Source organism: Saimiri boliviensis, chromosome 1, assembly GCF_048565385.1.
Source record: "Saimiri boliviensis isolate mSaiBol1 chromosome 1, mSaiBol1.pri, whole genome shotgun sequence".
Lineage (NCBI taxonomy): Eukaryota > Metazoa > Chordata > Mammalia > Primates > Cebidae > Saimiri > Saimiri boliviensis.
The window spans coordinates 161773587-161785869 of NC_133449.1; the positions used below are offsets into that span (position 1 = coordinate 161773587).

A 12283-nucleotide genomic window follows, 5' to 3' on the forward strand; every position below is an offset into this window, starting at 1 on the left:
ACTCTACTCTTTTCTTTCTTGCATGGTTTCTGAGAAGTTGGATGCAATTTTTATCTTTTCTCCTCTGTAAGTATTTTTCCACTCTGGCCTTTTGTCAGAATTTTTTATCTTTGATTTTCTTTAGTTGGAATATGAAATGCCTAGTCATAATTTTGTTGGCATTTATCCTGCTTGGTATTCTCTGAGCTTCCTGGATCTGTAGTTTGGCATCTGACATTCATTTGAAGGGAAATTCTCCATGATCATTTATTCTCCATGAAATAGTTCTTCTGTTTCTTTCTCTTTTTTTTTCTTTTACTGGTACACTTGTTTTTAGTTGTCACACAGTTCTTGGGTACTCTGTTCTGTATTTTTTTCCTGTCTTTTTTTTTCTTTTCAGTTTTGTAGGCTTCTATTAAGACATCCTAAAGCTAAGAGATTCTTTTCTCAACCATGTCTAGTCTACTAATAAGTCCATCAAATGCAGTCTTCATTTTTATGGCAGTGCTTTTAATCTTTAGCATTTCTAGTTGGTTCTTTCTCAGAATTTCCGTCTTATTGTTTACATTACTCATCTGTTCTTGCATGCCATCTACGTTTTCCATTAGACCCTTAGTATATTAATCACAGTTGTTTTAAGTTCCCAGTCTGATAATTCCAACATCCCTCCCATATCTGATTCTGGTTCTGATGTTTAAGTTGGCCTTTCCAACTGTGTTTTCTTGCCATTTAGTACAGCTTGTAAGGTTTTCTTGATAGCTAGACATAATCTCTTTGGTAAAAGACACTTTAGTAAACAGGCATACTATTTACTGACATGGTGTAAAGGTATGGGGGCAGGGAAATGGTCTATAGTCCTATGATTAGTTCTGTGTCTTCTAGAAAGCCTGTGCTTCCGGGCGGTGAACTTCAAACATGCTTCTTAGTTTGTCACCCCTTTGGTATATGTGATGGCTTTCGGGGGCTGGAGTTGGATATTTCCCTTCCCCCAAGGTCAGCTGGGCTCAGATAAAATTCTAATAGGTTAGGCTTTGCTAAATCATTTCTCCTGAAGGCAGACCTCATTAAGAACAGAATGCCCTGGACTATTTCAAAATAATTATTTCCCACCTCCTCCCTGTCAGAAGCATGAAAGGATTCTTCTCTGATATTTACTTTGAAATATGGCTGAGTTTCTGAAGGTGAAACTTGCAAAAGTGAGAGGTCCCCTATTATTGGCACCCCCCCCCCCCCCAGAGTTTTGTCTCTCACATACTTGTCCACCCAGAGCCTCTAACAGTCTATCAGTGAGTCAAGCCAACTCCACGCCCATGCCTGGAATGTCCTCACTGCTCCTGCCTTCAGTGCATCAGCAGGTCCTGTCAGCTCTACCTTGAAGCTATATCCTGAATCCAACTACTTCTCAATGCCTTCGCTGCTACCATCATACAGGACTTCTAAGCTCCAGAAACATGAGATAATAAACTTGTGTTACTTGAAGTCACTAAGTTTGTGTAATTTGTTATGGCAGCAACAGGAAGCTAGTACGCCTCCTAATTTACCTCTGCTCTTTCACTCCAGCCTCACTCCAGTCCATTCTACACACCACAGCCAGAATGCTTCTTAGAAACATGAAGTCTTTGTGAACCTACTCTGCTTGTGACCTTGGCTGGCATCCTATTGCTCTTAGGATGAAAACAATGGTCCTGAGTGTGGTGGGTCCCTGCTGACTGTGCCTCCTCATCTTAGGCTGATACTGACTTTGTTCCCCTCTCACTGCATGGGCCTGTCCCCAAAACTGTGGGCCTTTGTTCCTGCCGGTCTTTTTGCCTGTATTCTCCTCCCCTGGCTTGGTGAGTCCCTACCCAATTTTCAGTTCTCATCTCCTATTGCTTCCTCAGTCACAGAACCTTGACCCACTAACCGAGATCTCATCTTCCTCTGACATGCCCTGACAGCATCACCAAATACCTCTCACTCCTGACACTACTTGTAGCTATAATAGTATGGCTGGCTGTGGGTCTCTCATACTACACTGCTCACTCCATGAGGACAGGGACTGTGTCTCCACTCTGATATCTCCAAGTCATGGTACTGTGCCTGGACTGTTGTAGGCACTCAAAAAAAAATATTTTAAGTAAATAAGTGGCTAAATAAATAAATGCCTAGGATTTGTGTTGATGGAAAAACACCCATTGTACAAAGTCTTTGTTTCTAGCTAATAGAGCTCTGGCTTTTGTGAAACTCTGCCTTAGTGTTGAATCTCTTTAAACCGAGGCACTTTATATTTTAATAATTAAAACATCTTGCAAACCTCCCCGCTCACCCAGTGTGTGTGAATCCTGCCTTGCAGGAGAAGGCTGGGGTGGCATATAATAAAGTCTAATCATTTCCTGATAATGCCAAACTGGGCAGGCAGAGGGAGCTATTATTACCCTACTAATTAGCACATCCAGGCTGCTCTAAGTGCGATGCTAATTGCTCAGTGAATGAATTGTAGACTCAGGTAATTACCAAATCTAATGTGGCTCCCATCATGTTTGAGTAAATTAATGCAAATGGGGGAAGCAACCCAGCTTGAAGGGAGTTGCCTTTTGCATTACTGTTGCTTGGGAAACAGCAGTGTTTTTTTTATTCGATGTGAAACTGCCCAGGTATAACCACTATCTAGAGTTGTCTTTCCACCATAGCAGCTGTGGAAGGCAAGTAAGATCTCACATCAAATGGAACTGGGAGACTTTTGCCACTCTAACAGATGATTGCCTCTTTCTGAAGCTGTTTCTTCATCTGTAAAGCCATTTGCAGATAATGCCAGGCTAGGCAGGCAGACAGGGGCTCTTATTATACTACTAATCCCCAAATGCAGACTGCTCTAAATGGCCTTAATTGATCACAGGGTTAAAGTTTCTTTAGCTCTGTGATCAATTAACAAGTGAACAGACGTTTGTTCAGTTACCAAGGAAAGGATTTCTGCACTGAATTGGGAATTTTGTACTGAGTTCCAGTTCTACCTCAATCGTCAGATAACAGCAATACTAACAGACACTTACTGAGCAATACCAATGGACATTACTTTTTCTTTGGCACTATTCTAATAAACATTATATGTACATTATCTCATTTAATGTCTACAATGAGCCAGAACATTTGTGGTAATTCACAAAATTAGTAAATGGCAGAGCCAGGATTTGAACCAAGGCATTCTGCCTCAAGAACCTGTATTCTTAAGTATTTCGCATTTATTTCTTTCTTTGACCCTAGGAAAGTCACATTTTCTGAATCTTGTTTTACTTACCAGTGAAGATTTCTCCATCCATTGTGTGCCAGCCCTTCTGTTAAGGCATTTGTAGATGTTCATTGTCACAGCAAAAGTGTCAAGGAGGTGGGAGTTACTTATTTGACCATGCCACGTAACTAGTAGATGGTAATTTGGGATTTGAATGCTATTCAGTTTGCCTGCAGTACCCTGTGCTGTCTTTTCTCTCAATATTTCCCAAATTGAGGGTGTTTAGATCCCCATGAATGTGCCTACAGACTGCTGGAGGTTTGTACATTCCAGTTAGAGTGCATGAAGTTAGCCAGCAACAGCAGAATGGACATGAATGCAACTGTGAGCTCTGAATGCACAAGGCAATGTAAATTTAGAAGGTGGCCAACCAAATGATCCCAAATCTGCTCCTATTATTTATTTATTTATTACCAAAGTGAAAATACCAACTTAAAAATATATGCTTGACTCACGGAGACTTGGAATACTCAACCCCAGGGAATGTCTCTATGAGCCAGACTCCAATTGGGATGTACTATCCTCTGCTAGACTCCTGCCAACGAAAGCTTGGACTATTTCCTCCTTTCTGTGTCTATCAGCCACCATACCATGGTAAGAAGAACCACTCAAATGTACAGTTGAGCCTTGAACAACAGGGATTTGAACCGTGTGGGTCCACTTAAACATGGATTTTCTTCTGCCTCTGCCACCCCGAGACAGGAAGACCAACCCCTCCCCCTCCCCCTCCTCCTCCTCCTCCTCCTCCTCCTCCTCCTCCTCCTCCTCCTCCTTCTCCTCCTCCTCCTCCTTTTTCTCCTCCTCCTCAGTCTCCTCAACGTGAAGATGTTGAGGATGAAGACTGTTATGATGGTCCACTTCCACTTAATAAATAGTAAATATATGCTCTCTTCTTTATGATTTTCCTAATAAAATTTTCTTTTCTTTAGCTTACTTTATTATAAGTACTAAACATGCATTAATTTACTATGTTATCAGTAAGGCTTTCAGTCAATAGTAAACTACCGGTATTTAAGTTTTAGGGGAGCTAAAATTTATATGCAGATTTTCAGCTGCACAGGGGGATAAGTAACCCTAACCCCGACATTGTTCAAGGGTAAACTGTAACTGGAAAACGTGCCCATCTTCTTACTCTCGTATCCACAAGAGAGTTGTTGCCTTTCAACTGCCCTCTGGATAAAGGGAAACTCCACTTGGAATATCCGCTCCATTCCCACACTTCTTTTCTAGTCATTCCTGACAAGTGACTCATTAGCACATGAGAAACAGATGCTTATGAGGAGAAATGTGTGAAAAGCAGGCTGCGGTAGGGGTTGCATTCCACAGCAGTTCATCTTCTTAAGCGGTCAGAATGTCTGGTTGCCTTCTCAACAACGATACCTTTTTTCATGTGAACTGGGTGTAGGAGAAGGTGCCACTGCTCACCAGTGAAAGTGATCTATTAGCCATAGAACAGGGCAAAGGTTTAGGAGTGTGTTTTGAGGTTAAGGGCATGGGCACCATGCACATTGTAATCTTAGAGAAACTGCATAACTTCTCTGAGCCTCAGTTTTCTAATCTGTAAGATCAGTCTAAGTAGAGCACCTGTCACTTAGTGGGTGTAAAAAGTAAATTGTATAAATGGAATAATGTATGTAATTACCAGAAATGGTACTTGGCACACATCCTAATGTCTTAATAAATTGAGCTGTGTATAATTTCTTAGTATTGTCATTGAGGTTTCTCTTGCATAAACATCTACTTCATGGATATCCCTGCACCTAAGATTCTGAAGCGCAGCCCCATTTCCTAAGGCTGTTTGGTCCTGAGCCCTTTTTTTGAAAGCTCACACATAAGTCATTAAGCAATGCTGCTCAGGGGCAAGAGCCGTGGGGAAGGGGTGTGTGGTCTTGGTCCCAGCCAGGCCTGCACTCACCCACCATGATGCTCAGGAGACTCACTCAGCTGCTGTAAGTCCCACTTCTCTCTTCTGCATAATACTAGTCTTATCACCTGCCTTGCCTGGTCTGCAGAGTTACTGTGATTATAAAAGGAGTCTGTGGATAACGAAATCAACTGGTGTTGCTTTAGTACGCATATTTGCCAAAAGAGGATTTGTGATTCTAAAAAGGGAGAAAGGAAAGGCAAAATCCGGAAGGCTTCCATATCTTGAGGCCAGTTGTTTCATCCATAAAGGAAATAAAAGAGAAAACTATTTCTTTTTTTTTTTTTTCTTTTTTTTTTTTTGAGATGAAGTTTCGCTCTTGTTACCCAGACTGGAGTGCAATGGCGCGATCTCAACTCACTGCAACCTCCGCCTCCTGGGTTCAGGCAATTCTCCTGCCTCAGCCTCCCGAGTAGCTGGGATTACAGGCACATACCACCATGCCCAGCTAATTTTTTGTATTTTTAGTAGAGACGGGGTTTCACCATGTTGACCAGGATAGTCTCGATCTCTTGACCTCGTGATCCACCCGCCTCGGCTTCCCAAAGTGCTGGGATTACAGGCTTGAGCCACCGCGCCCGGCCGAGAAAACTATTTCTAAGCCATTAAGGCTTCATGTACATCATCATCATCATTATCAGTATCATAATCATCATCATCATTACATACGCTTAACTAAATGCAGAAGAGCAAAGGGAGGCATAGAGAGATTAAATAAGGTGCCAAACGTCACAAAGCTGGTAAGTAGTACTTTTTAATCTCAATAAAATAGGAAAATTAAGATTAAAAAGTAAAATCATTTTAGCATCAAGTATATTGAGCTTCTACTGTGTGGCAGACCCTGTGTTAATAGTTTTCTTACATTATGTTATTTAAACCACAGAGCAAAGCTATGTAGCAGGTATCATTACCCTCAGCTATAAAGGTGTAGAAAGTGAGACATAGAGAAATTAAATAAGTTGTCAAATGTCACAGAGCTGGCAAGTGGGAGAGCCTGAGATGGGAACTAAGTTTGCTGGACTCAAGTGAGGGTCTTGGTCACTATGCCGCATCAGGCAGCCCTCCAGCTGATGAGACAAGACAAGGGAAATAAACACGCATGACAGAGTCTGAGAAAAGTCGTGAAGGCTCACCCTTTTGCAGAATTAAGTACAACAAAAAATGGCTACCGGGAGTTACATTTCTGTATCCAGAGTCTGACCATTCCTCACCACTTTTACAGTTACCTCCTGGACCAAGGCACTGTCTTTTCTCACCTGGATTATTGCTGTAAACTCCTAATTAGTCTCGCTGTCTACACCCTACTTCCATCCCACATACTCACAATAGAGTATCTAGAGGAGCCTGCTGAGAGGTCCATTCAGACCATGTCGATGGTCTGCTTAGACCCCTCACATGTAGTAAAAGCCATAGCCTTATAGGGATTTTCAAGCACACCCACGCCCCCTTGGCCCTGACTACTTTACTGACCTCAACTCCTTTCATTCCTCCTCTTAATTTTTCTGCCTCAACCTGCTGCAACCTTGCTGTTCTTCAGATATGCCAGGCAGGATCGAGCCTTAGGACCTTTACATCTGCTGTTCCCTCTACCCAGAATGTTATTTTCCCAGATATGCACATGCCTCTATTTCTCGCTGTATCTCACAGGGCTCGGTTAGGAGACAGAAACAGTCTAGTTATTTAAATACCATTTTTAATGTAAGACGTTGTTAACTAGACATATAGTCATTAACTCCTGAAAGAATACTCTAAAGTATTATGGAGTTAGCAAATGCAGGAAGCAACTACTAGCTCTAGGACTGAGGAAATAGATAAAATAATCACAAAAACTCAGACACTTAGAGACCCCCGCTGAGCAGAAACTTAGACCTTTGGTAGAAGGAGGCACTGTCCCAATGAACCTGATGTCTCTGAGGGGCTGCTGCAAGGCTGGTCCTGCAAGAATTAGAAAGACTAATGCAGACTCAGTCGCTGCTCCAGGAAGGCACTGCATCTGCTGCGGTAAAGAGGCATTCCAGGAATTATGCTTATAGGAAACACAAGCAGACAGAAAGCTCACAAAAGTGAGCCCTTTGCTTCCTCTAGCATCCCCTCCCTGGTGACACTCCACGTTCATGGAGCCTGACAAGAAGCCAGCCAACAAAGTAGACATTTGGTTTGCAGAATGGCAAAGCCCAGTGTGCAAGGCCTGGTTTGGAGGCTGAGCATCTGCAACTCACTAGCTGGGACTCTAGCTTCCCTAAGTTTTGCACATCTCACCGGGACCCTCCTGGCTACCCTAGTTAATGGTGGCTGATCTGGCCCTTTCTATCTCCTTTCTTACTTTATTCTTCTTAACACTGACCTAACTGGATAGCAGTAGCAGATGCTTTGGTTCTGTATATCATACCCGCTTGGCTCAGCTCTCTCTCTCTCTCTCTTTTTTTTTTTTTTTTTGAGACAGAGTTTTGCTCTTGTTACCCAGGCTGGAGTGCAATGGCGCGATCTCAGCTCACCGCAACCTCCGCCTCCTGGGTTCAGGCAATTCTCCTGTCTCAGCCTCCTGAGTAGCTGGGATTACAGGCACGCACCACCATGTCCAGCTAATTTTTTGTATTTTTAGTAGAGACGGGGTTTCACCATGTTGACCAGGATGGTCTTGATCTCTTGACCTCGTGATCCACCTGCCTCAGCCTCCCAAAGTGCTGGGATTACAGGCTTGAGCCACCGCGCCCGGCCTGGCTCAGCTCTCTTAACAGCAGCTGTGGTGGACGGTTCTGTGAGAGCTCGGGCTCACGGCCTTCAGGGAAGCCCTGTTCCTCAATTAACACCTGTTTCTAGCCAGCTAAAGGGACTAGTTATTTCTAGATTAGGGTTTCTCAATCCTGGCAGTGTTGACATTTTGGGCCAGATAATTCTTTGTTGTGGGAGGCTATGCTATGTATTGTACAACATTGATTAGCATCCCTGGTCCCTACCTACTAGATGCCAGCAGCACCACCTCTTTAGTGATAATCAAAAATGCTTCCACAATGCCCCTTGTGGGACAAAATGCTCCCTGCTGAGAACCACTTTTCTAGATTTATACCTAGTCCATGAGTTGTGTGAGAACCAGTTGAGCATGTGGGTATTGGCATGAGCTACAGTGAGTTTGATTGGACGCATCTTCATGTATGACCTATATTCCCCTGGGCATCACTAAACTTGACTATGTGTCATTTTGCTCACCTGCAAAATGAAAATGATACTATCTCATAGGGCTATTATGGGGATTAAATAATGTATGTAGAGGGCTTAGTACAAACCAATTGGTCAATCTGATTCAATAGTAAATCATTGTAACTCAAAGCAAAGCATCAATGTAAGTCATGAGAAACCATCACCAAGTTGTTTTGTTAATATATAATGCCAAATAGCTGATGGCATTTGTTGTTTGTCTCACTGAAAGTGCTTGACACTGGCCTTAGAGAAATGAGTGGTGGTCATGCTTCTAAAATCTGTAGAAATTTCATAGGAATGACTGCCAGATGCTGGAATCTGGGTAACTGATGATGAGACTCGCCTGCAATTGAGATGCATTTAAAGGCAATTAAGATATTGAGTGCAACTGTATGACACTGCAGAAAAATAATAAACACTTGACAAGTGGTAAATTTCACTGTGATGCTTAGAGTCAACTTGCTGTTTGATTCATCTAATTGATTTACTGTTCCAAATGGCACCAAAAGGAATCAAAGTAACAAATACAGTTACATTGTATTTCAGGCACTGAGTGGTTTATTCATCTCAGTCAGCACTCAGAACCCAAAACTATCCCTGGTGGATGGAATGTGGCATATTCAGGCACAGCTTGAAGTGGTACATAGGGTTCTTTCTGATGAATGACACAAGAACCCCAGACTTTGTTGGCAGTAAGAAATCTGGGTTCTACTCCCAGCTCTGCCACTTACTTCCTATGCACCCCAAGACCTGTTGTTTCCTCTAGGACTCAGTTTCTCCACATGTAATATAAGCAATCTTGGGGGAGTTCGTTAGGTCTTCTATCTCTATGAAGTATCAACCCACCCCCATCCCACTTCACATACCCTCAGAAATATGCAAAGAGAGGAAGACAAGAGTAAAAGGAGTGCTGTTGACTTTGGTGCAGTTGAAGCATGCCTGTTTAATTCTCATGCCTTCTTTCCTTCCTTTCTAGGTACACAGTTCTGCACAGTGGACATCATCAGGAACTCGAGAAACTGCCCATACATAATGACCCAGAATCCCTGGAATCATGCTTCTGATTGAGGACATGGCTCACAACTTAGCCATTCATTCCCATTCATGTTTGCATGAACAGGTCACCCTGGCATCCCTCCTGATCCTCATCACCACCAGTGAGGCACAAGGCAGTAGGGGCTGAGGGCCCATGGCAGGTACACAGAGGATGGTGTTGGGTGGGACCTAAGGCCAGAGCAGCAAGGATTTCATCAAGGTTCTCAAAGTTGTGAAGGAACTTCAGGCATCTTCAGATTCAGCCACCCACCCAAAGCGGGACTAGCATCTTCTATTGCATCCCTGAAAGTTGGTCAAGCTCTGCTTATACACCTCCAGGGACAGGAGCTCACTGCCTCCTAATTCAGGCCCTTTTAGTTTGGAGAAGCTTTAATTATAAAGAATCTCTTTTCTTTCTTGGAACACAAACCTTTTGCTACTCCAGCTTCCATGTGGGGCCACGCAGTTAGCCCCCACTTTCCCCTGAGAGCCCCTAAATACTGGAAGAGAGTAATCTGTCACCATGCCTTTCAGTCTTTTCTATAAACTGAACATCTCCAGTTTCTTTTCCATTGTGGCCATCTTCTTCTGGACATGCTTTGGTGGATGAATTAATGATGGCTTTTCTAATAAAGTTAGGTTGATATCAATGCCAAGATGTCTATCTAGAAGCATTGACATAGTAACAAGTGAAGTGTCAAGATTTTTAGCCTATAGCCATGAATATTTTCCTTTTTTTCTCCCCTTGGGAATAGATTTGGGAGAGTCTACTGAGGTTTTAGCATCACAGCCATTACTAAGAGGCATCTTTGTAGGTTGTCCTATATGTGTGTGTTCATGCACACATGTGTGTTTAAAGTTGACATTTTCTTATTGGCATATTGGTGTTGAGGTCATTAGGAATTCACTTTATTTCTATGGCAATGGGAAAAGGATTTTACTTCTTTCCTGAGAATGTTGATTGAGAATGACCTTATAACCCAGAGTCTGGGAGGGAAACTGACTGTTGTTCACCCTTTATCAACATCTCACCCTTTTGAAATACCTATGGAGATGCTTCTTTTCCTCAGTCAGAGCGATCACCATCTTACTTCATCTTGGGTTAAATGATATACTCAGCGTGAGAGTCTGATGGCAAATTTTTAAAGCTGTCTTTCTTTTGGCTGCTGAGCTGATTTTTAAAAACCCTATTGAAAGCATTTACTACTGGTCCTCCTTTAGCGAGACAAAGGGAACAGGGCATGTGGGTGATGTTGGGGTTCATATGTAACATGCTTCTGATTGAGGACGTGCCAGGAATTTAACAGCAAGATAAATATGTGCCAGGAGTTTATACCTCACAAGTTCTCTTTGGCCTCCTACTTGGTCTATTGATCCTTCTTCTTCTTAACTGATGTCAGATGCCACGATGGCCTCCTTAACCCTCATTTCTTCCATGAAGGTAGAACCCATTAGCCAGCCCTCTCTCTTCTTTCTGTGCCCAGATATGGTGAGAAGGGATGGTCAGACACCACAGAGGACTAGGGTGATCATCCTTCTGGTTTTAGCATTCAAGTCCCTTATCCCAGGAAACTCCATGGTGGTGGGCAAACTAAAGAATGTTGGTCACCACACTGGTGGGACCTCCCTGTGTTGAGGATTAATACCCCTCCCTCCTCAGAGTAGATTCTCTTTCTTCTCTTTTTCATGGAAAAGGCAAAGATTAGTGAATTTGGAAATTCACAGTTCTCCTTTCTAAAAATGGTCTCTCTTCTCCTCCAACCATAAAGCATTTCTTAGGAAAGGACGAAAACAAGGATACTAAGAATACTACTGATAATAGTGCTTTGAGGCCGCTGGTAAACTGTTGTTTAATGTTGCCAATGTTGACAGGATCTACTACTTAATACATACATGCCTACACATATACATAACTACAGGATTTATTCCTTATGAAATGCTTCTCTTCCCAGGAGCTTAGTAAGCACATCTGCTTATGTAAAATATTATTTATCTGTGGCAGGTCCTCCATATTAAATGGCAACTTGGATTCAATAGAGACACAAAGATTACAACATAGGGAGGAATATGAGATCTTACTATATCACAGAATTCTTTTTAACTCTCTAGATATTCTTCTTTGAGCCTGCCCATGGTTGGTGTCTGTAGAGGTCACAGGCACCCTGGATCAGGGAAAATAAGGCAATTGCAAGAATAGTACCTCTTGTCAATGTCAAGAAAGGGGTCTCCTTTGCAGAGGAGAGCCCCACAAGCTTCTTTTGTTACCACTTTGGACTAGGGCTGGGATGCTGTGAATGATTCATCAAATGCCAACATTAGTGATTTACAGGACAGGGCCAGACTTGTTCTGTGTGAGCAGTTGCTAGCCTTGCCTAGAAATCCAGGTAATACAGCATATGTATGAAAGAGTCAGACGGAGAAGACTTATCGCTTGTCCAAGGAAAGAGGAGGTCTATACCTTGCCCTCTTCTCTAAGAAGGGCACCCTCTTCCAGGAAGCCTGTCATGTCATGAAGAGAAGTATCTGAGAAAGAGGTTGATGTGCTGCAGACACATCTGCAAGATTGGCCTTGATAATTATTGGGAATGATAAATGCTACAAACAGACTGTCTCCATGTCTAGGAGAAAAGCGGTTCCCTGTGCCTCCTTTCTACTTGACTCTCCAGGCTACAAGACCCTCCAGCTCTGAAACTAGAGAGGGATGCACCATTCCAGCCGTCACCATTAGCAGCTAGAAAGCAAAATAAAAACCAACTTCTTCAACTGATACCCAAATGTGTGCTTGTAGAAAAACCTTTTCCTTCTGAGACTCCACTTTTTGGTCTTGACAACTTTCCCACCTTATGCTGCTAACTTTCTCTGTCCTGATGCAAATTGCCATC

At 42.8% G+C, this 12283-nt stretch overlaps 1 protein-coding gene across 1 annotated transcript in view; it reads left to right on the forward strand.

The window, feature by feature from the left end:
* The window catches only part of HTR4 (5-hydroxytryptamine receptor 4), a 198826-nt gene extending 186543 nt beyond the window's left edge, over positions 1 to 12283 (forward strand). Inside the window, exon 7 of the mRNA XM_003933996.3 lies at positions 9343 to 12283. Within this exon, the coding sequence (XP_003934045.1) occupies positions 9343 to 9430 (88 nt within the window). The 3' untranslated portion in view covers positions 9431 to 12283. The remainder of the gene's footprint in view (positions 1 to 9342) is intronic.